The sequence below is a fragment of the Arvicanthis niloticus genome, chromosome 22 (assembly GCF_011762505.2).
Source record: "Arvicanthis niloticus isolate mArvNil1 chromosome 22, mArvNil1.pat.X, whole genome shotgun sequence".
In the NCBI taxonomy this organism is placed as follows: Eukaryota; Metazoa; Chordata; class Mammalia; order Rodentia; family Muridae; genus Arvicanthis; species Arvicanthis niloticus.
In genome coordinates, this window is record NC_133429.1 from 3,736,029 (window position 1) to 3,763,718 (window position 27,690).

General features: G+C 44.4%; 1 protein-coding gene and 1 long non-coding RNA gene across 5 annotated transcripts; one reads left to right on the forward strand and one right to left on the reverse strand.

The window, feature by feature from the left end:
• The first annotated feature begins 532 nt into the window (after nt 1–532).
• Nucleotides 533–8,756, forward strand: Or1i1 (olfactory receptor family 1 subfamily I member 1). 4 transcript variants are annotated; one of them, XM_076919630.1, is made up of 5 exons: nt 533–763; nt 4,877–5,110; nt 5,226–5,337; nt 5,710–5,902; nt 6,079–8,756. In XM_076919630.1, the coding sequence occupies exon 5, from the start codon at nt 6,096–6,098 to the stop codon at nt 7,035–7,037; it is 942 nt and encodes a 313-aa protein (XP_076775745.1). In that variant the 5' UTR covers nt 533–763; nt 4,877–5,110; nt 5,226–5,337; nt 5,710–5,902; nt 6,079–6,095; the 3' UTR covers nt 7,038–8,756. The 4 variants fall into 4 exon arrangements, with proteins under 4 accessions (XP_076775745.1, XP_076775746.1, XP_076775747.1 ...); XM_076919631.1 differs by having other exon boundaries at nt 5,803–5,902; XM_076919632.1 differs by having other exon boundaries at nt 533–694.
• LOC143435916 (uncharacterized) lies at nt 4,838–27,652 on the reverse strand. Its single transcript, XR_013106228.1, has 2 exons — nt 27,477–27,652; nt 4,838–4,974 (listed from the first exon to the last, which is right to left on the reverse strand). It is a non-coding gene; the product is annotated as an uncharacterized LOC143435916 (long non-coding RNA).
• Between the last annotated feature and the right edge of the window lie 38 nt (nt 27,653–27,690).

Sequence of the window (27,690 nt, forward strand, 5' to 3'; positions counted from 1 at the left end):
TGTGTCATTATTGGCATTGTGGGTTCATACTGACTGGGGGAAGAGGATAGTGCTGTCCTTGTGACTCCAGCACCATTAAAAATTAAACACCTAATAGTTATTTATTCGATGTGCATTGATCAGTTGCTTATGATTTCCCAGAGACTTTCCTTGGTCACCAAAAGCCACAAATCCTCTGCCCATGCATTCTTCACTGTGATGGACCGAGTGAAAGGCCCATCTCAGGTTCATCTGGACACCTTGTTGACGACTTGGCCCCTCCCAGGATCACCTTGCTTAGGAGCCTCTGTGAGACTCAGTCTGAGCTGAAAGGGGACACAAGGGGGTAAATCCCTAATACCTGCTCCAGGTCCTCACAAATCTGATGATCGCAAACCACCTGCCTCCTTCAGAGAACAGGTCACATGGGGCAAGAGCAGGAACAAAATAATTAACATTCTCTTTCTTAACAAGGAGCCTGGGAATGGAGTCCCCAGGGCCCCCAACTATAAATATCTGCTAGATCCTTGGCGGTCTGCTTGTCTGCCCTGGCTGGGGGACACATGGGTTTCTCTCAAAAACATCAGGTATCACAGCTTTCACAATGAAGGACCTCCTGTGCCCTTCCTGGGGACTGAGCACTGACTTCTGGTTGTTCTGGCTGTTAATGGAATAGAAATGTTGCTGAGAGCCCCTCTTTGTTGGTGTTGTTCTGGTGAGTGAGAAACAGGGAACACTGAGTTGGAAGAGACTGGAGAAGAAAAACTTATTTCCTTCCTGAATGGTGAGTGGGAGGGGGAGGCCAACTGTAGACAAGATGGATAAGAGGTGAAGGTCAGACTCTATGTCAGGACGTATGTACAGAATTTAGAGTCTGCAGTTGGAGGACACTTGTGCAAATGTCAGAGACACAGAACAGGGTCCCCAGTGCAGTAGTTCTGCAAACATGTCCCTGGGCCAGCTTTCTGTGCTTTTAGAAGCCCTTCAAGTGATGGGTGATGATCCAGAGCTACCATGGGGCAAACTCAAGTCACCAACTGAAAACAGGAATTGGGTTTCACCCAGCAGCCCAGAGGAATCTGACATTGCACTGCACAAACCTCCAACTCAAACCCAGACTCAGAAAGTCACAGCAGAGTAGCAAGACGGGCTGGACCTGTCTTGGGCTTGGTGACCTAGAAAAATGATTCTGATAACCTTCTGAATTTCTTTTCACCTGCAAGGAGCCTGGTCTTGTAGCAGCTACCTTAATCTTGCCCTTGCTCTCACAACACTTCTTTGTTTGGGCAGTTGGATTTGGGCACTTATCTTTCCCTTTTTGGAGGCAGGGTCTCATGTAGGAAGGCCTTGAGCTTCTCCAGGGCCTGAAGATGGTGTACATGCTGCCACTGAACCATACTCCTAACCAAGCACTTCCTTTTTTCTATTTTTAATTTTAATTTTAATTTTTAAAGTTAACTTAAAACATAATAGGTTTCCATATGATATTTGACTACATATTTCATTGTTGTTAGTTTCCTCCTCCTCCTCCTCCTCCTCCTCCTCCTCCTCCTCCTCCTCCTCCTCCTCCTCCTCCTCCTTCTTCTTCTTCTTCTTCTCTTCTTCTTCTTCTTCTTCTTCTTCTTCTTCTTCTTCTTCTTCTTCTTCTTCTTCTTCTTCTTCTCTTCTTTCTCTTCCTCTTCCTCTTTTTCTTTTTTCTCTTCTTCCTCCTCCTCCCTCAGTTTTCTCCCTTTTTCCCAGTCTACCCTTCTCCCCTTGTTTCCCCTCCCCCTTCCACTCTGCTTTATTGTTACTCCCACCCGTCATCTCTTAGAGCCCTTTCCTCAGTCACAGTGGTCATCTTCATTGACATATTTGTTTATGTGGGGTGTGTGTGTGTGTGTGTGTGTGTGTGTGTGTGTGTGTGTGCGCGCGCGCGCGCGCGCGTGTGTATGGGGGAGGGGTATGTAGAGGACAGCCTGAGAAAGTCAGTTCTCTCCTTCAAAGATGTGAATTGAACTCAGGTCCTCAGATTTGGCAGCAAGCATCTTTACTCACTGAGCCTTCTTGCCTGCCCATATAGGCAGCTTTCTAGTTTCTCCCCATTTCCACATCTCCTCCCATCTTGTCTTCTATCATTTACATCCTAATCCCACCTCACAATCCCTACATCTTTCTTAAAAAATAATGTTCTTTGAAGGAGGGGAAATAAGAATCATAAACGAGACAGAAAGATGCCTTCCTAACTGAGTAGAAGAAAGTACAGCAAAATGTCTATCCTTGCTGGAAAGAAATGATACTGAGGTTTTGGGGGAGCATGGTAAAGCATGTCTTGTTTTGAGGCATGGTCTCTCTTTGTAGCCTAAGTTGATCAGCAGCTCATGATGCTCCTGCACCAGCCTACAGAGCTGTGGAATTATGAGTGTTCACCATCACCCCAGGCTTCATGTACTTACTGTAAAAGAAGTAGAGGGAACCTGGTACCTAACATATTCTGGGTAAATGTTTATTAAAGGCCGTGAATTTGGCCACTGAGACATAGAAGCAAGTAACAGTCAGACTTTGTTGGCAGTGTACGGCTACAAGAAAGAATTTTTTGTTGTTTGGTTGATTACTTGTTTGTTTTGCTTTGCCTTGTTATGAGACAGTTGGTACTGAGACTAGCCTGGAACTCTCATGTAGCCAAGAATGGTCTTGAGTTCCTCAATTTCCTGCCTCTACCTCCTGAGTTCTGTGATTACAGGATTGCACCAGCATGAGCAGTTTCTGTACAGCTCAGGGCTGAATGCAGGACTAGAGGCATGTTTGCCAAGTGCTTTACCAACAAAGATAAGGTGGTTATTGGTGGTCTAGGTTAGAGCCAGACACTTGCAGGTTCTTGGCTTCTTTTCCCAAGAATTAATAATAAGAATTCACACAGACCTGCAGAAAACAAGAAAACTATTTAGAGAGAAAACTGACAGTGAGCCATAGTAGTGAGAATACGCAAGTGCCCCAGTTACTGTGGCGGGGCTTCCTTCAGTGGGCTTCAAGGGGAGTCTTTAATAAGGGGAGTAGTTTGGGTAGTTCTCTATTTTGATTAACAAATCAGGTTATAGAGGCCTTTCTCTAGTGCATATGTCCCATCCTGTACTACTATTGAATTAAATGTGTCTCCAAGTATATTTATGCATAACATATAACACAGTAAACGGAGTCTCTTAAACTTTACTTGTAGATATAGTTTTGCCTTAATGTGAATGTACCCAAAACCGGTTCCGGATGGATTGGAACTTCTGTTAATCAAAGTCAGAAATGGTGGGAATAAACCTCAATACAAACTGTCTAAACTAGATTGTTAGCAGGGGGCTTGAAAACGTATAACATTGTTCAAAGATGGGAGGATGTGAATACTGGTGTGGATGGGGGCTTGAGGGGAAGCTGAGGTTGTTTGCTGCAGTTTGGAGAGGAATATGTGTGCATAATGCATGCAGGGGAAGGGATTCAGCTGTTGAGTGCATGGTTCGTGGAGTACACAACCCCAAGTCAGATGGAGAACCCAAGATAAACAGGCTCCTATGCTTGCCTGCCTGTTTCTGCTTTCATCAACTGAATGGCTTCACTTTAATTATTCCCAAATCTGATTTTTCTGGTTATACTTGTGACTGTAATTATATTGTTTAATTAAATATTATGTGCAAGCAAACAGTTCTTTTTCACAGTAATGAGGATGAAACCTAGAGTCAGGTATAAGTTAGACAGGGGCTCCACTGCTGAGCTGTTCCTCCAGCCCTGAACACAATTCTTAAAATTCTGCACATACTTTAGAGTGACTATGCTAAATGACTCATGCACGACATCGATACTTTCTATGCTTTTTTCCCTTTTAAAAATTTACTTTTATTTCTTGGTGTGTGTGTGTGTGTGTGTGTGTGTGTGTGTGTGTGTGTGTGTGTGTGTGTGTGTGAATGTGGGTGCCAGCAGAGTCCAGAAGAGGGCATCAAATCTCCTGGAGCTGGAATTACAGGCAATTGTAAGCCACCCCACATGGTTGAGGGAACTAAACTCTGTTCCTCTGCAAAAGTAGCAGATGTTCTTAACCACCAAGCATCTCTCTAGCCCCAGCAACTTTTTAAAATGTGATTTGTGTCATTAACTGCATTTACCATGTTATATAATAGATCTCTTGAATTTATGCATCTGACTCAAAATTTAAATTTTTTGACCAACTGCAACCCGTACCCTTGCCAAACTCTGTTAGCCACCATTCTACTGTCCCTTCAATTGTTGCATTTTTTTTCTGAATGTCATATATAATTAAGATCATGTAGCTTTTTTGTTACATCAGCATAACCTTTTCTGGGTTCATATATATTGTGGTGAATGACAAAACTACCTTCTTTTTACAGCTGAATAATATTCCACTGTGTCCCTGTATACACACAATTTTTATGCACACTTTTTTGTGATACTGGAGATCAAATGTAGGATTTCTTGTTTGAGAGACACACACTGTACACACCCAGCCCTCTTTATGTAGTAAATTCTCTATTCATTTATGTATTCTAAACCTAAAATTGATACTCAAATTGTTCCTTTTAAAGATTTTTATTTCATTCTCTCTCTCTCTCTCTCTCTCTCTCTCTCTCTCTCTCTCTCTCTCTGTGTGTGTGTGTGTGTGTGTGTGTGTGTGTGTATGTGTGTGTGCCTGTGTGTTTGTACATGTGGGTGCAGAGGCAAAAAAGGAAGATCAGATCCTCTGGAGCTAAAATTACTGATAGTTGTTAGCTTCACCAGTGTGGGTGGGCAGGAACCAAACTTACGTTCTCTACAAGAATAGACAGCCCTTGTCTTAGTCAGTGTTCTAGTGTTATGAAGAGATGAGCATGACCACAGCAACTCTTAGAAAGGAAAACATTTAATTAGGGCTTGTTTGTAGTTTCAGGGGTCCAGTCCATTATCAACATGACTGTAAGCATAGTAGGAAGCACTGTAGATACGGTGCTGAGAAGGAACTGAGAATTCCACATCCTGGACCTGCAGAGAGCAAGAAGAGAGAGACACTGGGCCTGGCTTGAACATTTGAAACCTCAAAGCCCACCCCCTGTGACACATTTCCTCCAATAAGGCCAATCTCAACACCTACTCCAAAAGGCCACACCTCCTAATCCAGGTATTCCTACTCCCTAATGACCAAGCATTCAAGTATGTGAACCTAAGGATTCATGTTTCTATTGAAATCACCACAGCACTTTCCCCTAGTTTCTTGTTTTGGTTTGTTTTCCCAGACAAGGTTTCTCGGTGTAGATTTGGATGTCCTGGAACTTGTTCTATATAGACCAAGCTGGCCTTGAACTCAGAGATATACCTTACTCTGCATCCCAAGTGCTTCGATTAAAGGTATGTGCAACCACACCTGACTGACTAACAAGTACTTTTAATAGACACTTCTACAGCCTTCAAATTATTTCTTGTTAGTACAAACTTAAAAGGTGAGGATGAAGGAAGAGGGTGAGAGGTCTGGGGGAAAAAAACAAAAGGAGATGCCAGATTCCTTTTACTGTAGATGTTTGGAGTTGGAATTTGATGTATGTCAGCTTTCGGTCACTATTCCAAAATACCTGAAGAGAGTCAATTTTAAAGGAGAAAAGGTTTATTCTGGATCAAGGTTTCAGAGAGCTCAGTTATGGTCCATTGGCTCTGTTCAATCACAGTAGGATAGCATAATGGAGGTCTGTTCAGTGGTCGGACGCCACCTAACGTGAGTGTTAGGAGTCCAATACAGGTCTGCTGCACGAACAGCAAGTCTCCTCAACTGCCAAGCCATCTCTCCAGCCAGAAACCACCTTCTACCACCTCCCACAGGCTGCCTGTCTGAGATTTTACCATATGGGTATTTGTGGAACCTTCCAGAACTGAACCATAGGCAAAGGTCACCACCTTGGACAACATCCAAGTTAAACAGGTACCTAATTTGAGACACTAATTACTCAGATAGAATTCAGAAACTACTGGAGGTAGCTTGCAGAAATTTATTCAAAGGAGTAAGTGGACTTCCACATAATCTTAAAGGCTTCTACAGGACTAGAGCCCCCATCTCTGACTCCAGCTCTATGTTCCTTCCATCTCCTTCTGTTTCAGTAAACACAAACTCTTCTATGGCACCAGAAAACCAAACAACAGTCTTGGAATTCCATCTCATGGGACTCTCAGAGGATCCAGACTTGCAGCCCGTCCTCTTTGGACTCTTCCTGTCCATGTATCTGGTCACTGTTCTTGGAAACCTGCTCATCATCCTGGCCATCATATCAGACTCTCGCCTGCACACGCCCATGTACTTCTTCCTTTGCAACCTGTCCCTGGTGGACATCTTTTTCTGCTCCACTACTGTCCCCAAGATGCTAGTGAACATCCAGACCCAGAGCAGAGCTATTCCTTTCACAGGCTGTCTTGTCCAAATGTATGCCTTTCACCTCTTTGGGACTATAGACAGCTTCATCCTGGCAGTGATGGCCATTGACAGGCTGGTGGCCATTGCCTACCCACTTCGCTACTCAGTGCTCATGAACCCACGTGTCTGTGCACTACTAGTGAGTGGAACATGGGTTATTACTAATCTCCAGTCCTTGGTACACACTTGTCTCATGGCCCGACTGACCTTCTGTGCAGGATCAGAAATCCCTCACTTCTTCTGTGACCTTATGCCCCTCCTGAAACTCTCCTGCTCAGACACACACACCAATGAGCTGGTGATCTTTGCCTTTGGCATCATCATGGGCCTCAGCCCACTGTCCTGCATCCTAGTCTCCTACATCTGCATTTTCAGGGCAGTCCTCCGGATCCCTTCTGCTCAGGGCAAGTGGAAAGCCTTCTCTACTTGTGGTTCACACCTCACTGTGGTGTCACTGTTCTATGGGACCATCTTTACCGGATACTTACTGCCAGCCTCCCCTAGCTCCTCCCAGAAAGACAAGGCAGCTGCGTTAATGTTTGGGGTGGTTATCCCTACACTGAACCCCTTTATCTACAGCCTAAGGAACAAGGACATGAAGGCAGCCCTGAGGAAGCTTGGAAGCAAAGCAGTCTCATTCCAGGTCTAGTGCAGAACAGTAACTAGGTGGCCACTGGTTTTCAGGACCACTGCTAGGTACATGGGATACAGAGATGAACCCCAATCCTGTTCTCAAGTTGTACAAAGTCTAGCATGGAATAGAGCCACCTAATAAAACCTTGCTGTGTAGAACGTGGTAAATGTGTCACAAAGTGATGGGTGATTTCTGTAGCTGGGTTTAAAACCACTTGGCAATCTTACAGAGGACCCAAATTCAGTGTCTCAGCCTCCTGCATGCTGGGATGACAGGTACACACCACCTGGATGGGGAAGTTGGTGGGGTTTGTCTGTCTGTCTGTCTGTCTGTTTGTTTGTTTGTTTGTTTGATGTGGCAATACTAGAAAACCTCTGTGGTTCATCTGGGAAGAGTTAAGGACTTGTAAAGACCATGTTTAAATATGTCAGGTCCTAAAAATCTAATTATGTATCCAGAAAAAAAAAAACATGTGAAGAGTTAGAAATTTTTTTGCCTGCTTTTGGGACTCCCTTCCTCCTACTTGGAGGCCTTACCCACCCTGATGTGAGGGTTTGTACCTGGTCTTACTGTAGCTTGTTATGCCATGTTTGATTGATATCCCTGGGAGGCCTGCTCTTTTCTTAAGGAACACTAAGGAGGAATGCATCTGGGGGAGAGTAGAGAGAGGCTGTGCTGGGAGGAATGGAGGGAGCAAAAATTGCAGACAGGATGTATTTATAAGAAAAAATAAATCATTTAAAATTTTTTCACCAATATTCTTGCTGGGTATCAGCCTAAAACAAACAAACAACAAGAAAACACTATGTTGAAAGCTAGGATTCACCATCAGCTAAGTACAAAGCCCACCGTATCTGCCAGTCGTTACAGCTATTGTTTGTTCGTTTTGAGACAGTGTCTATGTAGCACTGGCTCGACTTAAACACACTATGCTGAGTAGGCTGACCTTGAACTCATAGAAATCTAGCTGCCTCTGCCTGCCAAGTGCTAAGGTTAAAGGCGTGCACCACCATGCCAGGCAAGTTACCACATTATCCAACAAGATAAATAATGTGGCCCTGGCTGCTGGAGAAACTGGGATTTGAATGTTGAAGCTACTCTTATGGTAACTGAGATCAAAGCCCTGGACCCCTAGTCTTGACAAGGACATGGTTTTGCTCTAAAAGTATTATAGACGGGTCTACAAGCTGCAGTTCACAGGGTAAGTCCAGCCCACAGCCTGGCTTTGTATGGCTGGCAAGCTGGGGGCGACTTTTACATTTCTCTGTGTTTAGTCTGGTTTTATGTTTGTTATTTCAGGCTTTGTTTTGTTTAAGATTTATTTTATTTTGTGCCAGGCGGTGGTGGTGCACATCTTTAATCCTAGCACTCGGATGGCAGAGGCAGGCAGATTTCTGCGAGTGCAAATCCAGCTTGCTTTACATAGTGAGTTCCAGGAGATCAGAGCTACATATTCAGACCCTATCTCACACAACAACAACACAACAAAAAGATGTATTTCTGATTATGTGTATGGTGGCAGGAATGTAAGTACATTCAGGTGCCTGCACTCCAGAAGAGAATGCTGGGTCCCCTAGAGCAGATGCTTACACGTCATCTAATAAGATAAGTGCTGGGAGCCGAACTCATCCTCTGCAATGGCAGAAAGCATTCCTAACTTCTGAGCCATCTCTCCAGCATCTTGTGTCTATTCTTGACACAAACTCATCTCCAACTCCTGATCCTTCTTCCTCTGCTGCCTGGGTGCAGAGAATGACAGGCATGGACCATCAAACCCCATTCTTGTTTTGTCTGCTTGGTTGTTTGTTTTGTTGTTGTTGTGTGTTGTATATAGATATTGTTGTATATATATACATGTGTGTTTGTGTGTGTGCACTGTTTATGTATGTTGTTGTGTATATGTTCATGTGTGCACCTGTGCATATGAAGGCGAGAGGTCAAAAAGAAATATTTTCCTCTCTGCCTCTCCATTTTATTTTTCATATCAGGGCCTCTCCCTTAAGCTGGAACTTACAGTCTACATTGGCTGACCAAGAAGCTCCAGGAGTGTGTCTCCCCTCTTTCCCTCCGCTGCTCCCCACCTCCACCCCCAGTGCTACTGTTACAGATTCAACACCATGAGCAGCTGTTGTAGAAATTTTTAGTCCTGACCCGGGGTTTCCACCCTGACTTGTTCATTTAGTTCCCAGATAAAAGACACCCGCAACCTTTATTTTTACAACAAGCCTTAAACAGCACGAAAGCTGGGCAGATATCTACCCTCTATTATCTATCTATTCTATCTATTATTATCTATTATTTCTATCAGAATCTACTTTCCTATTGATAACTCCAAGTCATTGTTTATTATGTTTCATCTGGGCTGCTCTTAACTCCAACTGGCCAGCCCTCAGGGCCATGTCTTCGTGACTCACCTAACCCATGGTGGTTCTCTCTCCTCCTTCACCTTCTTCTTTCTTGTGGTTCTCCTCCTATCTCCAAGCCCAAGAATCCTAAACTCTGCCTATGTCACTTCTGCCCACCGATTGGCGGTTGGCATCTTTATTTACTGATCAGAAATAACTTGGGGACAGTGTCACGGGTCTCCATGAAGACTCCAGGTCTTGGGGGCCTGCATTTACCATTACAATAGACAGCAAGACCTAACCTCAACACCCAGATTTCGAGTGCATACTGGGAATCCAAAATTAGGACCTCGTTCCTTTTGTTGTTATTCTTCAATAAGCTTTTATTGCTCAAAGACATGTGCAGGTGTGCATTAGTTCCCACAGGTGGATGAAAAGATGTTCAGATAGCACACAGGAGGTGGTGCCATTGCACTGAGACTTTTTAATCTTAGTCAAAGCAGCTTGAGATAGAACACTTGATAGGTTGACCAGTGTATCGGTCTCATAATCTCTAAGTACCAATTTGGGGTCAAATCTGATGAGAAAAACCTGCATCCAGTTAGTAGGATCAAGGTGCCTGATTTTCAGTCAAGACACAAAGGGCAGATGACTGGGAAAACCCATAGGTATTCTGACTTTTGCATCATCAGGGTCTAATTTCCACGTGTATATGTCAGTACCTAGTGAGTACTAAAGTAACAGTAGAGATGCCAGGCCTACCTGTCAACATTTAAACAGTGCTCTGAAGGTCAGGAGTCCAAGATAGCAGCAAAGACTGGGACTGACCTTGGAGTGAGTAGGGAGCAGGAGCTGCCACATGGACTTCCATACGAGAAGAGTGGGGAAGCCATCTTAGACAGGTGGCTTTACCACCCTTATGTCCAAAATCCATTCCAGAAAGTTTGAGCCCAGAGTAGGAAAACAATCCTTTTGTAATAAAGCACAGTTGCTGTTTAGTAATGGGATTTTGAGATAGAGAAGAGCTCAGAAGATAATACCTGAAAGCATGGGTGTGGGCTCCTTTAACAAAAGTTACAGACATTAAGACAGACTCAAACATATACGGGTATGTACTCTTTAGGGGATAATTACTCAGAGTTCTTTAATGCAGGTCACAGTTAGCTGCAGAGCTGGCCAGTCATGGTTTAGATAGGCAGTAACATTGCTTCAGGAAAGAACTCAAATGCCTCCACCTCTGATGTCAGTGGCTCTGCACCCTGGCATAGTGGGAAACCAAGTAGCCAATGCCTCCAACTTGCTCACCTCTGGCCCTCTTTTCTGGTGGGTATTATGTGTAAGCACTCATCTCCAGTCACACTGACATGCACTGACAGGGGCCGTGAATCAGTGTGTCAGAGTGCAACGTCCCAGACTTCAAAGAGAGCAAAACTTTAATAAGCTTCTCCCTAGAAAATGCAGATTTGGAAAGGGGAGCAAATGCACCCCACTTGGGCCCCAGGACAAGCTTTGCTAGAGGGAAGTCCTAGAAGCTCAGCGGAAGCACTCCTGGCCTCCCCAGCAGGGTCCAAGCTTAGCTTTTGATGTCTACATAAAATTTTTGAGACACTGCTTCATGTAGTTCAGGCTGGCCTCACACTTTCTATATACAAGACCAGCTTTGAACTGCAAGTCTCCCTATCTCTACCACCTAGGTGCTAGGATTACAGGGCTGTACCACACTCCCTAGGTTTGGGTGGATTTTAAGCGCTGCTTTCATTATCATCAGGAGCTAGCATTGGTTTCTCCTTCTTTTGATACAACAGGAGATACGCTTAACCAGGCTCCATCCCTGGTCTTCTCAGAAGGCCCATTATGCAGGACATGGACCTGTTCTTACCCTCTTAATATAAACACCGCCTTGCCTACCATGGAAACCTGGTTTTCATATGTATGCCTCAAGACACTCAACTAATACTTACACCCCATCTCTATCCAAAGCAAACCTGGGCTGGAGTTCTGGCCATTGCCAACCCCACTGTCCTGGGTATATCTGCCTTTTCACTGTCATGCTAACCTGCTTTGACCTGTCCGTGCCTTGCGTTAGTTGCACACAAGTGACAAGGCCAGATCTTCAGTGCTGTCACCCTCAGGGCTGGTTCACACTTGGCCCTGTTACCAGGGCCAGTTCTACTGTGCTACTCAGGTGAGGTGCAGGATCTGCTTACTAGTGAGAGGCAGGGACAGTTGCACACAGACCCTGGTCATCCACATGGTCCCCTGTAGCTTCTCCGACCAGGGTCATCCACATATGGTAGTATGAGCCACAGATATCAACACCAACTCCTGCCACTGTGTAGCCACAACTCAGACATTGCCCTCAAAGGCAGCTTGCGCTGGAACCTCACCATGACCCCAGGTGGGTCTCCAGTCTCCAGTTCCATCTCTCCATGCTCATGCTTCTCTGCTTCAGTCTCTCTCCCATCTGACACCACACATTCACACACTGCGGTCACTCCTTCTGCAGGCTGGCCATGAGGCTAGCAGGACCCTGGGTGACATCCTCCATCTGTGCTGTGTGGTGTGGCAGCAAGCAGGTATCTGTGGCCCACCTGTGCTATGTGCCAGAAGGCATGGCAGCCCGCAGTCTCTCTCTGTCTTCCTCCTCCTCTGCTATGCCGCCTAGACATGATTTGATTTGATTTGATTTGATCTTTGAGTCCTAGGCATGAGATAGCTTTAGATACTAAGCCAGGCATCAAGCTCCAATAAACAAAGAACTGCCACCTGCTCTGCCCTTGACTAAGAACACAACCACCAACAAGGTGTCTCTTCACCCATTGACAGAGGGGTGTTTGTTTATTCTTCTCTCATGAAGATAATTTTTGATATTTATTTATTCATTTACTTATTTATTTTCTTTTAAAGATACAGTTTCACTATATAGCCCTGATCACCCTGGGACTTGCTATGTAGGCCAGACTGATCTTGAACTCACAGAGATCTGCTTGCCTCTGCCTGCTGGGTGCTGAGGTTAAAAGGCCTGCATGACTTGTGGGGTTTTTTTTGGGGGGGGGGAGTTAGATTTATTTTTATTTGTACAAATGTTTGACCAGCACATAAAAGCACTACATGCATGCAATATCTTTAGCAGCCAGAAGAGGGTGCTCAAACCCTAGGACCTTGAGTTATAAATAACCGTGTAGAAGACAAACATGGAACCCAGGCCTTTTGCAAGAGCACGAAATGCTTTTAACCTCTGAGCTATCTCTCCAGCCCCTGTTGCTGGTTTTTAAAAACTGTCTCACTATATAGACCATGTAGGTCTTAAACTTGAAATCTTCCTGCTTCTGCCTCTTAAGGGCTGTGGTAACAGGCATGTTCCACCACCCTGAGTCCTTGTGTATAGATTAGAGACAGAGACAGAGACAGGGACAGAGACAGGGACAGGGACAGAGACAGAGACAGATGATAGATGTTAGATAGATAGATAGATAGATAGATAGATAGATATGCTTTGCTCTGTTTTAATCATGAAGAAAAATCAAAACAAGAATATTTCTGCCCAATTATATAAAATTCTAATTCTGAAGCCCACAGAGTTTCATCCAAACATAACCATACCCATTTGTTTACACATGACCTCCTTCAGCCTTCTGACGCAAGACTGAGCTGTCTTGGAGACCTTACAAAGTCTGAAATGTTTCCTGGTTGACTAAGAATGAGCCTTCCTCCATCTTACTTATAGTAAAGACAAGCTAGGTTCATTCCTTTTTTTTTTTTTTTTGGTTTGGTTTTTCGAGACAGGGTTTCTCTGTGTAGCCCTGGCTGTCCTGGAACTAACTCTGTAGACCAGGCTGGCCTCGAACTCAGAAATCCGCCTGCCTCTGCCTCCCAAGTGCTGGGATTAAAGGCATGCGCCACCACCGCCCGGCAAGCTAGGTTCATTCCTATTTATTATTAAAGCTCTGTTTCTCAAGGATTGGGCTGTAGCCCCGCCTTTAACCTTAACTACAGATATTGCTTGTTCCAGGAATGGTACAATGGCCATCCTCAGTTGTCAACTTGACTTTATCTGGAATGAACATCGATCTAGAAATGAAGGGCTCACTGCGATCAGGATCTTGAGGCAGGAAGACAACATGCCTTTGATCTGGATCTTGAGGCTGGAAGACACAGGCTTTTGATTGGGATCTTGAAGTGGAATGACACGTGCCTTTAATGCAGAGCCTGAGGCACGCCTTTAATCTGGGCCATAGCTTCTGCTGGAAGCTATATAAGAACAATGGAAGAAGGAAGGGCTCCTCCTTCTTCACCTGCTTGCCCTCACTTTGCTAGCTCATCCATTCCTTCACCAGATATAGTCAAGTTGATACCTACTTCTTCAGGATGCCAGCTTATACAGAAGAGCAGCTGAGACACCCAGCCTTGTGGGACTGAGCAGCTACTAGATTCTTGGACTTTCATTCACAACTAGCCATTGTTGGATTATTTAGACTGTAGCCTGTAAGTCATTCCAAAATTCCATATATGTATTCAATATATATTCAATATTTTCCATATATGTCCTCTTTCTATGTATAATAAGTATATGTTGAAAGAAAGAGACACATTCCATGAGTTCTGTGACTCTAAAGAGCCCTAACTAATACAGATGGCAACCATGTCTCTGTTTCAAAAAAGTTTTTTTATAGCCATCTTGTTTCAAAGGCTGTGTGATGACCTATAACTACCTCGGTAAACTACCTCGTTATGTCTGTCTTCCAACCGTGTCTCTGTGTTAGGAGGTCACTAGGACTAACTTATGCTGGTAACTCTGCCTGTTTTGCCCAACAAATGCCCCACTTGAAAATCCTCTACTCCTGACCTACAAAAGTTTTATCTTCCTCATATCCAATGCTGCCTCTCAAACCCTGCCCTAGAGGGAGGCAGCCCATACACACAAATTTAAAACCTTGTTTAAACTAGTTTGGCCATGGTGATTTGGGTCGGTGGTCTTTCTCCTCTCATCTTCGGGATGACCTAGGATTCTGTGCTGTACACCAGTTTCCTTGAAACTGAAACATTGCCTTCAAGAGTCTCCTGAAACTCTGGAAGTAAACAAACCTCACAAAACTGAAAAGCCGAAGTTTACAACATTTCCCAGGGCCTCCTCCACTGGGCTATGGACTCTGGTGCTGGGGGAGAAGATGCTTACCAGAGGTGCTGCTCCAGGAAGGCCCAAAATCTTCTCCAGCTGCCTGCAAATCATGCAGAAAGCCCCAGGGTTGTAGCTTCATTAAATGGTGGACTTCTCAGTGGTGCAGCTGCTTTTGAGTCAGCCCTGCTCATCTTAGTAACCCTTCACCTACATTCCTGTTAATAAACTCTTCAGTTCTCCAAGTAGCTGCAATGTTACTTTGATCTGTTGTGTGTTCTCTATCTTTGGTGAGTGTGTGTGTGTGTGTGTGTGTGTGTGTGTGTGTGTGTGTGTGTTGGTGTTGTTTCTCCCCAGGAAATGACTCACAGAACGGTCTACCAATTCTACAAAAAAAATAAAACAAAAAGTAGACACAGTTCAGAAATAAAGCACTTCCCTGTAAGAAAGCTCTTTTTTTCCTCTTAGAGATATTAAAGCCAACAGGAGCCCATAGTTCCCTTCATTTTTTACCAGTCAGCCAGGCTTGTGAAACTGAGCTCTGATCAGGACAATGGGATGCAGTCACCATCTAGGCCAGTGATGAAAGAGCCATTTCGGCCAGTGTGTTTGCCAGCCAAGTTTGGGTACTAGTGAACTCTTTTTGGCAGAAAGAAATCACCATGCAAAAAGAAATCATCTTTGAGATTATTGTTTCCCAATACTCCTTAGCATGCATAAACCCCTGGGCTTAATCCCAATGCTGAAAGAAAAAAGAAAGTTACAGAAAAAGTAGTGCCTGAATCCAAAGTGTCCCTAAAACCAGGCATCATCAGGGCAGCTTGTCAAGAAGAGAGGCTCAGCCTCCAACCCAGACCCCTAGACCGTAACTTCAACATCCCTTGAGGGATTCTGATATTCTTACAGTTTGAGCACCACTGGGCCTGCTGAGGGTCCTGTAGAAAATTGGGAAGCATATTTTGTGAGTAGGGATGTGGGCTGGGGTTGGTCAGTTGGTTAGTTTTCTTGTTTGTCGGGTTTATTTCCTTTTGAGTTAGGACCCAGCTATGTAGCACAGGCTGACCTCAAACTCCAGGCCTTCCTGCCTTACCCTCCCAAGTGCTGGTATTATACATGTGCACTACCAAACCTCACTTAGTTTTGGTTTTGTTTTCTGATTTTATTTTATTTTGAGATAAGATCTCACTATGTTGCCCCAAATAGCCTGGAACTCCAAGGCTCGACCTTATCTCTGACTCCTAGGTAGCAAGGTTACAAAGCTACCATAGTGTCCTGCTCGGGAAGGATATTTGTTTGTTTGTTTGTCTGTTTGTTTGTTTGAGGGTGTATTTTGCACTTTAAAATTACATTTATTTATCATGTGTGTGTGTGTGTGTTTGCATTCATGACTCTATGTTTACAGGAGCAAGAACTGATGTGGAGGTCAGAGAACGACTTGTTGGAAGCTGTTCTCTCCTTTCACCGTGTGAATGTCAGGAATCAAGTTCAGGTCCTCAGTGTTGGCAGCAAGCACCTTTGCCCACAGAGCCATTTAGTGCAGCGGTTCTCAGCTTCCCTAATGTTTTGACCCTTTAATACAATTCCTCATGCTGTGGTGACCCCCCCCCAACCAAAAAAATATTTTTGTTACTATTTCATAACTGTAATCTTGCTTCTGTTATTAATTATAATGTAAATATCTGTTTTCTAATGAACTTAGGTGACCCCCTGTAAAAGGGTTGTCCAACCCCTCTACCTTCAAACTAGTTGACCCATGGCTTGAGAACCACTGATCTAATCAGACTAGGTTCAACTGAAGCTGCAGTTGGACAGAGTGGCTACCAGATAGCAGTGATGTAATTTACAAACCACACTTAAAGATACACTGCCCAATCCCAATTTGCCTGGTTGCAATGTATATTTAGGAGGGAACACATGTAACATTACCTTGTGGAGACAAAGCGTCAGGTGTCCAGAGAAGTAATTTAGATCTGAGTGGCACATGACCTGGGAGCTGGTTTGCTGGGCACTATAGTGTAGTATCTCTTACCCCTGGTATTGCTCTAGAGCAGAGGGGATAGTGACAAGGTTTCAGCACTCACATGTAGTCTTTTGGTTTCAGAACAAACCCATTGGGGAGCCACATCATAGCTTAGACACCAGCATATTTCTCTGCCAAGAACCGAATGGCCATTATTGTCTCCTTACAGACCACAGGGTTTCTGGTGCAATGATCCTGTCCTACAACTGAACCATTAAGGCAGCCATACACCATACATCATGGAATTGGTTAGTGAGACTTATGGACACTGAAACCTGAATTTTATATCACTTGGGATGAATTATATTAATTGTCAACTTGACAGGATCTAGAACCTAGGAAAAAGAGTCTCTAAGCTTGCACATGAGAGACTATCTAGGTAAAAATGAGAGATTGCCAAAGCCTGTGGGTGATTGGGTTTTTTTTTTGATTAAGTTAATCAAAGTAGGAAAATTCACACTAAATGTGGGTAAATGCATTCCATGGGCTGGGGTCCTGGACTGAATAAAAAAGATGTAGCAGTACTTGTTGGCTACACCGCTTTGGCTACCGGTGGATCACAAGTGTGTACCTGCCCAGGAACTAGCTTCAGATCTGCAAATAAAAGACACACACACACACACACACACACACACACACACACACACACAAGCTTATTTTTTAATGTCTTGGCTACTCCAAAGGGTGGGCACTCCTAAACCTTCTCCTGCTACCCAGCCCCAATGGGGGAAGTAGCCAGTGGCCACTTACCCGAAATCTCACATGGCTGGTTGGTGTTATCTCCTGCTGCTACTCTGCCCTGAGTCATGGTGATTCTATCCTGTTCCTCTCTGCATCCTCGCTGGCCCACCTCTAAGTGTCCAGCCCCATGCCCAACCATTGGCCGGTAGCGTCTTTATTGATCAATCAAAAACCAACTGGGGACAAGGACCTTCAGCATCTGGACACACAGATTCCCAGTTGAGTTTAAGCATTAGAACCAATCTCCAATAAAAGAAGAAAACAAGCTGTTTACCAGTTTACTTTCTGCCTCCTAATTGCAGATGCAATCACTGTGACCAGCTGCTTCCCTGCAGCTTCTGTGATCATGACTTTCTCACCATGGTGGACTGTACCCTTGAACTGTGATCCAAAAGAACCCTTCCTTCCTTTTTTAAGTTCTTCCTGTCAGGTATTTTATCACAGTAACAGGAAAAAGTGACTGATTCAACATTGTAATCACAACTTAATCGTCTGGTTTCAAACTTTTGTTGGTCTTTTTTTGTTTTGTTTTGTTTTGTTTTGTTTTGGAGACAAGGTTTCTCTATGTAGCCATGGCAGTCCTAGAACTAGCTCTGTAGAACAGGCTGACCTTCCTCTGCCTCACAAGTCCTGGGATTAAAGGCATGTGCCACCACCACCTGGCCAAAAAAGTGTGGAGATTGTTTGTTTTATAATTAAGCTGTTTTAACTCAAAGGCTGGATTTATCTTGTTAAGGGTCTTGGGTCATTCACCAGTCTGATCATGAATATATTTCAACAAAGAGGCTTTTATTCACATACTGGCACCAGGGATACACCCTGAACTCAGGATTCCCAAATGTAATGCCAAGTCACATTAGTCAGGAGTTTACATAAGCCAGGAACAGCATTAAAACCTATTTACTTGCAAACATGCATCCTGCAGTCAGAAGGTTGCATTCATTTTTGCATACAGATGTCTTGCAGGTCCTGGTTATTTCCAGCAAAACACGCTTGTGTTTCCAGAAGCAGTAACAGAGGTTAACCCTATGACCTATTATCTTGCACAAATCACAGTTTTGTTCAAATACAAGACCAAACAATTATAAAAACAACCCTTAACATTTGGAGGACCAATTTTGCTTTGCAGTTCTCTCGAGCACAATGATTCTTATAATTTAAAACATAAAGTCAGCGTAACAGCTGTGACAATCTGGAGAGTTATCGTTTGTTAGTCATGGGGTAGATGTATGACTTCTCCTGGAGAGACATAAGCATCTCTTCATTATAGAGAGGGGATAACCACAGACCAAAGAAACAGTTCTACCTAAGTCTAGCTTAGTGAACCAGTAAGTTCATGAGGGTTTCTCACAGAAGAAGCGTGATGACTCAAAGGGAGTTACATCACTCAAAACCCCATCCTAACTTGGTGACAGTTCGCAAAACTTGTATCCCTAGAGATCCCTGCACAAGTTCCAGGAAACTGTGCCAATGTCGATCAGAATCCATCTACCTGCAACAAGTGCTTCTGTTATTTAACACAAGGAGCATGGTTTCCTGAACCTTGGAACTATCAGGAGCTTCCAGGGTCCAGGATTTACTTCCTGGGCCTTGTATGTTTCAATTATTTCCTGAGCTCTGCAAATGTTTCTATTCAGAGGAATAGCTACATAAGAAACCGAAGTTACAGAAAGCAGATATCAAAGAGGACCAAAGGTAAGAAACACCACAGAGGAAAGACCAGCAGTAGGGCAGGCAGGAACAAACACAGAGGACATACCAGGACATCTCTTTGTACTGTTTCTACCTCCCACTGCCTGCCAGGGTTAATACCCTCTTGAATTTAAGATCTTAACACAGATACTACTTCCTGTAATCTGCATCTGGTACTGCAGTCACATCAGCCTGATTTGCTCCCGGGCCTTTATTGTCATCACTGCAGTGGTTTGAACAAAGTGTCATCAACACTTGTTAAAGGGTTGCTCCCTAATTGTTATGTAGCGTCCTAAGTGAAAGTCCTAGATGGAGCTTTCTAACACTCAGGAAGCCAGCAATTTACAAGTCTCAAGGGGTCACTGAAACAAAATTCACAATGCCCCCTTCTTCCCCAAGGCCATATATAAATAGTAAGGACTGCCAGGAAAGAGATTCTCTGACCTGTCTAGCTGCCTCCTGGCTCTGCAGAGAGCTTCAGGGTTGCAACTTTCTTAAATCATCACAAATGCTGGGATGGGCTTTGCCTCTGAGTCACCTATGCACCTACAAGAAGCCCCAGTAAACTTATTGGTCCACCAAGATGAATTGTGGTAGAACTGTTTCTTTTATCTGGTGTCTGTGTCCTATGTCTTAGGAGCAGACATTTTTTTTTCACATCCCACAAGAGAAGTCCATGAAGCTATTGAGAAGTGGTAGAACCTTTTTAGAGGAAATATCTGATGAGGGGCATTAAGTCACTGGGGATGCACTCTTGAAGAGCCCTTCTTTCCTCTGCTTCTTTTTATAGCCCAGCCATTGGATTAACAGCTTCCCTTTTTTTTTTTTTTTTTTTTTTTGCTGTCCACTGTGGGAAGCCATGGCAAGGCCTTACTCTTGGCAAACACTCACCCTTGGCTCTCCTATCTACTATTCTTCTTTCTGCTTACCTTCCATGATTCACTTGTCAGTTCTCAGAACTTCAAACAAGGCCTCATAGCAACCCACCTTAGTAACCCTTCCTTCTGATCTCTAGATTTAGACAACACCCTGCTAGACAGATGTTTTTAGAACCCCTGGTAATGGAAAGCCTTTGTGAGAATAACTTAGTTAGACTCCACAGCTGCAGCTGGCTTCCTCCACCTGCAAAGCCCTCTTTCCTTCCCTATCCCTCCCCAGATCCTGTTTTCAGAGTATATAACCTGTGTGAACAATAAAAATTTTGCCAACTTGATCAGATTTCTTGACTTGCTGTGTCTCCTTATTTTCTCGTGCATCTCAGTCCTCTCCACAGGGTCTAAGGGTCCCACTTGATTGCCCAGCTGGTCTGGACAGTCCACCATGATATACTTCATCATCACAGGCCCAAAGGCAAAGGGGCCAGCCAATCACAGACTGTGAGCCTTCAAGATTGTGAGTCAAAACAATCCAGCCCTCAATGTTCACTATAGTGACAGAATGTTGTGTGCTGTGCATTCAGAAGCTGAGTTCTGTACCTTTATCCAGACTTTAGTAGCCTGATATTGTACTTAATTCCTGATTGGTCAATAAATGACTGGGGCTTATTACTGGGCAGAAAGGATAGGAAGGCATTCCTGAGAACTGAGTGAGGGGGTCTTGAGAGAGACCACAAGGAAGAAGGAAAGGAGAGAGAGAAGAGGGGAGAGGAGGAGGCCATCATCAGACTGGGTGGACCAGAAGCACATGGCCAGGAGACGTGCACCTTGAGGACAGGCTGATGGAGCAGAAGCAGCCAGGGAGACATCAGATTGGCAAGTGACAGGCATTCATGTGAGTTTTAACAGGTGGAAGAATGAGTATAGCTCAGAACCTGCCCAGTCTAGGCTTATAGCTTGTAAATAAAACACCAGGTTTCTGTGTCTTCATTCAGGAAATAGACCAGATAGATGGGGGGGGGGGGGACAACATAGAATTAGCATATAACAAGGGGAGATTACCACATGTGTTCATTTGTATAAATCTTCAGTGTCAGTTTGGCAATGAGCTGACAGAGCAGATCCTGTGGGTTATCTTCTTTTTTTTTTAATGTTTACCCAAGTCCCACTTATCTCCCCATCCCATCATATCTGCCCTCTGCTCTGGCAAACACACACATGAGAGAGAGAGAGGGGGGGGGGGACAAAATGAGATAGAAAAAGTATTGCCATGGAAGCATAGTTTGTCACTCTCAGTACTGGATCTTCACAGGTCTCCTCTCTGACATCCTGCTGTTGGAGTCATGGAGAGTCTGCAGCGTTGAATCTGAAGGGCTGGCCACTTCACAAGTTCCAGCAGGCCACAGATGGGGGTAGATTTTGGGGTGGACCAACTCAAACTCCCAACTCCTGGATCTGGGACTGGGAGATAGCTGGCTTGGTCAGCCCACCAGCTCTCCTGTGCCCACACCACCATGGTGTATAGAGAACATCTTGTGTGCTGTACAGATGCATCACCTGTCAATTAAAAAGCCTGTGGCCTGTGGCTTAGGAAGAAAATAGAGGTGAGACATTCGGGAGAGAGAAGGGATTCTGGAATACAGCCAGGCAGGAGAGTCACCAAGAAGATGTACACATAGTACCTGAGCACAGGTAACCAGCCACATGGCAAAACATAGATTAAAATAAACAAGTTATCTTAAGTTATGATTCTGGTCACAGAAGAGCCTAGCCATACAGCCAAGGCACTTGTAAATGTATTTTGAGTCTGAGTCTTATTTTGGGAACATGGGGCTGGGAGGCAGATCCAGGCCAAACTTCTACACTGGGGCAAGCTCTCCAGCACTACCCCAGCTAGGCCACCCCATCCATGCTGCAGCCTGCAAGGGGTAGGGTCAGCTCTCCGTTTTTCCTATCCTCGGAGTCAGTTCACCTGCATCTTTGCCACAAGGGCCAGCTCTCTCACCTGCCACAGGGAGCAATAGGCAGGAGGACATCTCTCCTTCTCCCCAGACCAATGTAGCTGAGGTGGATTCCCCTGAGTGTTATCTTATCAGGCCCAAGCCTGTTCCCCTATGTTTAGTACAATAGCTACTCAATGAAAATACATGTGTAGAATGCTGGGTATGGCGGCCCACACCTTTAATCCCAGGACTCAGAAGACAGAGGCAGGTGGATCTCTGTGAGTTTATGGACAGCTTACACTACACAGTGAGACCCTGAGAGAGTCTCTCTCTCTCTCTCTCTCTCTCTCTCTCTCTCTCTCTCTCTCTCTCTCTCTCTCTCTGTGTGTGTGTGTGTGTGTGTGTGTGTGTGTGTGTGTGTGTGTGTAGTGAATGAACAAAGCAGTGTAATAACAAGCCCAGGATGCCACATAGGCTGCACTGGAACAGAGATGTCTGTAGTAGGTGTGGTTTAATATGAATTGACTGTGTCCATTAACTGTTTATGTGCTACAAAGCTTGATCCCAGTGTGGCTGTTGTAGCTTTGATTTTTCTCAACCCTACTTTTAATAAGGGTTTTTTAAATGCTTTAACCTTCCTTCTAGCCCACCACTCACCAGCAGTAATGGAAAAGAAAGGTTATTAAATAGAAATTGTTCTTTCGAGCAAATCCCATCTGCATTGTCAGGAAATCAGCAGTTCAGTTCACACAAATCAGCAATGGCAGCTCAATCCATTCGCAAACACGTCACAAATATACCAGCAGTCCAGTCTGGTAGTGTTGGAATAACAAACAGGAATCAGCAGCAGTGGCACACCCCAGCAGAAACAGCCAGGCCTCAGCTGAATCAGCACAAGTCAACAGGAGGAACCAGATCCACCAGGGATGCTAGGAAAAGTTCTCTGCTGTGCCTCTCTCAACAAACTGAAGACTCGAGACCAAGAAGCATCGCAAAGCCAGCTATGCAAGGAAGCCTCCACTGCTGTCCATTGAGTCTCATTTATACTCCATCCAAACGTCATGATGTGTCCTCCACAGGTCTTGCCTCAGCACATGACTCTGTCTTAGCCAAACTCTATGTGAGTCTGTATCAGCTGACATCACTCTGCCAATTGGCTGGAGTGTACAGAAACAGCCAGAAGCCACCAGCATACCACCAGAAGCTTTTCTGTGTGCTTCTTTCTATGGAGTCATGACAAACAGAGCTCGGCTATGCAATAAAAGGTGAGCCAATACAGCTGTGTCATTAGCAAAGAATCTTTTATCATGCTCACATGCTTGCTTTAGCGAAACATCCTTCCACCTGTGTCAGCTTCAGGAAAACACTCCTTCACATGTTGCCCCAACAAAACACCATGCGACACATGACTTCCAAAGAAACCATAAGCTTCCACTTCAGGCTGTGTTGGGATACAGTGGGACCTTTAAGAGGCACAGCCTACTGGGATAGAATTAAGTTTTAGGGACATCACTCTTGTAAGCAATGTTGGTCTACTAGAGTAAATTACTTAACAGACAAGGGAGTCTGGATCCTCACAGTCTCTGGCTTCCTGTCTGATTCTCTCCTCTCCTCTTCTCTGTCTCTCTCTATCTCTATCTCTATCTCTTTCTCTGTCTCTCTCTCTCTCTCTCTCTCTCTCTCTCTCTCTCTCTCTCTCTCTCTCTCTCACCAAATACACACACACCATAAAGCCACCTGCAGGCTGTGACCCAGCCAAGTAAGTCTTAACCATAGCCTAAACAGCAAGATCACTCAAACATGAGCTTTTAGACAAAAGAAACAACAAACAAACAACAAAACCCAAAACTGTGAACTCAAATACACTTACTATCCCAAGACAGCATGCCAGATCGAAGACACAAAAGACTCCAATTCAAGTTGATGTGAACCACACACACACATACACACACACACACAACACAACACAACACCCTACTCATCATGAAATTGGTAGCCATTTATGTGGGCTACATCTGTACCTTGAGATAGATCAGGGTTGTCCTGTAGAGGGAGACACCTAAAAACGATGGACAAGCTGGATGAGAGTGTCCAGAAAGTCACCTCCAGCACACTCAGAGAACTACTCAATAAAGCTTCATCTGGAAGGGGGTAGAGGATCCCACGGAAGTTCTAACTGCCAACTGTCCATTTTTCTGTGAACTCCACAGAATTGGGGGAATATTTTAATCTACACAAACCTGTGTTTAGAAGTCCCACAATACCTGTTTGATGACACAATAGAGTGAGTCATAGAATTTCACAATTTATTTTTTCACAGTGCTTAGGATCTAACCAGGGTCTTGTCTGTACTAGGCAAGCACTCTGTTATACCCTGGAGGGAAAACTCATTAAGACCCACTAGGAAAGCCCCTTTCTAGTGATTGTCACTGCTTATATAATCCTGAGGAGGCCTGCTGAATCTTGTAAATTTCAAGAACTTCCTTAAACATATGTGTATACTTCCTAAGTCTTATCTAACCTGACTCCAGGAAAACTTCAATTTGAAAAAAACAAGAAACACAACAGGAAGAACCAAAATGAAGCCATAGTAAGTGAAGCCCGTGGCCAGAGAGATAGGTAGGATTCCCTGATATAGAACTGACTGCCATCATGCCATCATGGGCCTTCAGGGCAAAGGAGCCGCTATCTGCAGTAACACCACCCCAACATCCCCCCATCCCAACACACACACACACACACACACGCACACGCACACGCACACGCACACGCGCCTAATCTTGTAGAAGGAAATACCTGGCTGAAGGAAGCAGTAGGCTTCAAAGGTCAAAGTACTAACCAGGGATGGGCAGAAACTTTCTTTGTAGTTTCTCTGACTCTACAAAGACAAAGACCTACAGATCTGATCATGAACTTCCAACAACTTTTAGCTAGCTCAGGGTTCTTCTCCTCACCAACCAGGTATGACAGAGTAGTCCCACTTCTTTCATCTTATTTGTATACCCACAGTTGTACCTAGCTGACATCCCTAGAAATTTGGACATTTGGAACTGCAAAGCCAGAGCAGCTGCAGAAACCAGTAGAGGCAGGAAAGAAGAAAGACTTTTGTGCCCAGCTCCTAGCTTGAGCTGGGAACCCAGATCCAGATATTCTGGCTCTTTTCAGAGGAAGAAGCCTGAAGACTTCAGGGTTAAACTTACCTGGACAGACTAGCCAGCAACTCTAATGCCAGAGGCTTCTGCCTCAAGCCAACCTCAATGACTCAGCCAGTGCCAGCTGGCAGGGAGATTTGTTCCTGACTCGGCCATCAAGACGGCTCACTCAGATAGTCGGCAGAAGGAAATTCTTCCCTGCAGCTGCTTCCGGCCTCCAAGGCCGACCATTCCCCGAGAGCTGTGACTTCAGACTTCTAGTCCTACCTGCAACTTTGGAAGTCTGTGGCCTCAGCTTTAAGAAAGCCTGTCAGTGATCTACAGACCATCTCTAAAAAGGGCTGCTCTTGGTTGGTGCTACCAAGACTTCAACCCCGTTTCACTTAAATCCCAAGTACTTAAAGTTTAAACTATTTAGAGTTGGTAATCCCAAATGGACAATAAAGTACCGCCTCCCTCTTGTACTTTTAGAGGTGTGTGGGACAAGAACTTCATTTTCCTCGTTGAAAATGAGGAAACGTCTCTGTCAACACTTCAGTGGGACCAGAGAATTCATATAGGTCATGGTGGCGCTCTACAGCTTCTGGGTGGGTCGGGCGAGCAATAGTGAAAAAAAGACTTTGAGCAGGAATGTGCCTTTATGTGATTTAAGTTCTAAGTCCACCCTGGGCACTGAACGTACCATGGAACACGAGCGTGAAGCTGGTTTTATTTCTTAAAGTGGCCACAACATTATTTTCTGCCCGGGGTAAAAAGCAATTAAGTCTGAATTACCAATGATGCATCCATGTTACATTAAAAAAAAAAAAAAAAAAAAAAAAAAAAGTTCTTCTTGGAGTCATTTAACCAAGAATAAATACAGATTTGAAGTCTCTACTTCATACTTCCTTTGTCTTCTGTCCTCTATCTGTTGCATGAGTCTAAATTTATGCCTGCATCTCTATCTTTTCCTGTGTGTCCACCTGTTCTGACTCTGTGTTGTATGAGTTCTGTGTGTGTGTGTGTGTGTGTGTGTGTGTGTAAAGGGGGGTGTGTTTTGCTCTGTATGTATTGAACAGCACAAAATGGGATACTTTACAGAAGTCTTTAACAGTTTTACAAGGGATTGTGTTGCTTGTTCCACCTGTTCTGACAGAGATAAGGAGCATCGCTGTTTATCAACTAATTTCCATAAATGGATACTTTCAGCTTTTTTTGGTGGATTATAAAAAGTCACTTCCAGCTTCTGTATCTGCTGCTTTTGTGTGGATTCTCTGAGTCAGGGGCATGGGAGAGTACATCACTTAAAATTACAGCTATGCGTTATGTTAGGTTGTAAAAAGTTGATTACATGGGAAATCCAATACAAGTAAAGTTGATTGCTACATTGTTCTCTTACAGGTAAGTAAAACAAACAGGCTGAGTGCGCAGGAGAATAGCAATCTTGGATGACTTCAAGGTGTATTATTAACTCTGGCTGTGAGGTCCAGTAAAAGTTCCAGTCTCTGAGAATGTACTAGATCTATTCAAACTATTGCATCACCACAGTCTCTCCTCCTGCATATGCCTGGACAAGCAAAGCTGGACATGGCCTCCTTCTACTGCTCTGCATCTTTAACTTTTAAACTCCTGCATACCCACAGATTACCCCAAACTACTGAACTGGCAGGAAGCCAAGGACACAGAGGTGTCCACAAAGGTGCTTTGTCCACTATCTCAGTGGAGGTCTAGCCTGTGCCTGCCACCAGTTAAGAGACCTGAACTTTAGTTGTGACTCCTGTCACAGTTTGTGTGTTGAAAGTTTAGTCCTCTGTGTTGCGCCGTTAATAGGCTAGTCATGGAGGAGGGGCCTGTTGTTGGGAGTTTGTCTTCAGAAGATAGTTCCCTGAGACCAAATTAGTTCCTGTAAAAGTTATTTTTGTGGGGCTGGAGAGAGCTCAAGCAGTTAAAAGTATTTGTTGCTCTTCCAGAAGACTCAGATTCTGTTCCCAACACTCATATGTTAGGTGGTTCACAATTGCCTGTAACTCACGTTCCAGAGAAGCAGGTACGTTTCTGGGCACTTAGACCCATGTGACATCCACACAGAAGCACACACTTACACATAATAAAAGGCAAAGTTAAGTTGTAAAACTGAGCACAAACCTAACTTTTTTTTTCTCTCTTCCTGTCTTAAGGACCGCTGCTGTGACATCATCACTGTGCAACGGACCTTCAGAGCATGAACTCAACCTACTTTAGAAAGTTGTCCAGCCTCAGATAATTAAAAACTAATGCAGCCTCCGATTTCACCACTTCTTATTTTCGAGATACACCTATTCTTGCTGTGTTCTCAACTAAATAGAGATAAAACGGACAATATCATCTCTACTGGGTCCGTATTCCTGACAGTGAGCATCACGGCTGTCTGACACCACTGCGCTTGAGGATTGTTAAACGGCAATAGTAACTTGAGTTGGAGAAGAGAGAGAATTGGGTCGGGTAGGAGAGGCAAGAAATGGCATCTGTGGTGCTCAAGGAAAGATGTGGGCGAAGTACTGAGTGATGTCGGGGATCGATGGACGGGAGGAAAGACATGAGCGTATATGTACCTTGGGTGCGATTTGGAGGAGCCGACGGAATTTGCTGCATGGCATCACACAGAAGAATGGTTACGGAGGCCCAGCCTATGCCATGACATTCATAATTCAAGAGTGGCCGATCAGCCTAGCACCCCGATCATGTCCCCTCCGGGCCCCAGGCGACTACATCTCCCAGCATCGCCTGCTCAGGCCGCGGGAAGGGAAAAGAAAAAAAAAAAAAAGT

What these genes read in the sequence shown, in the direction of transcription:
- Or1i1 (XM_076919630.1), top strand. Translation starts at nt 6,096, where the DNA reads ATGGCACCAGAAAACCAAACAACAGTCTTGGAATTCCATCTCATGGGA.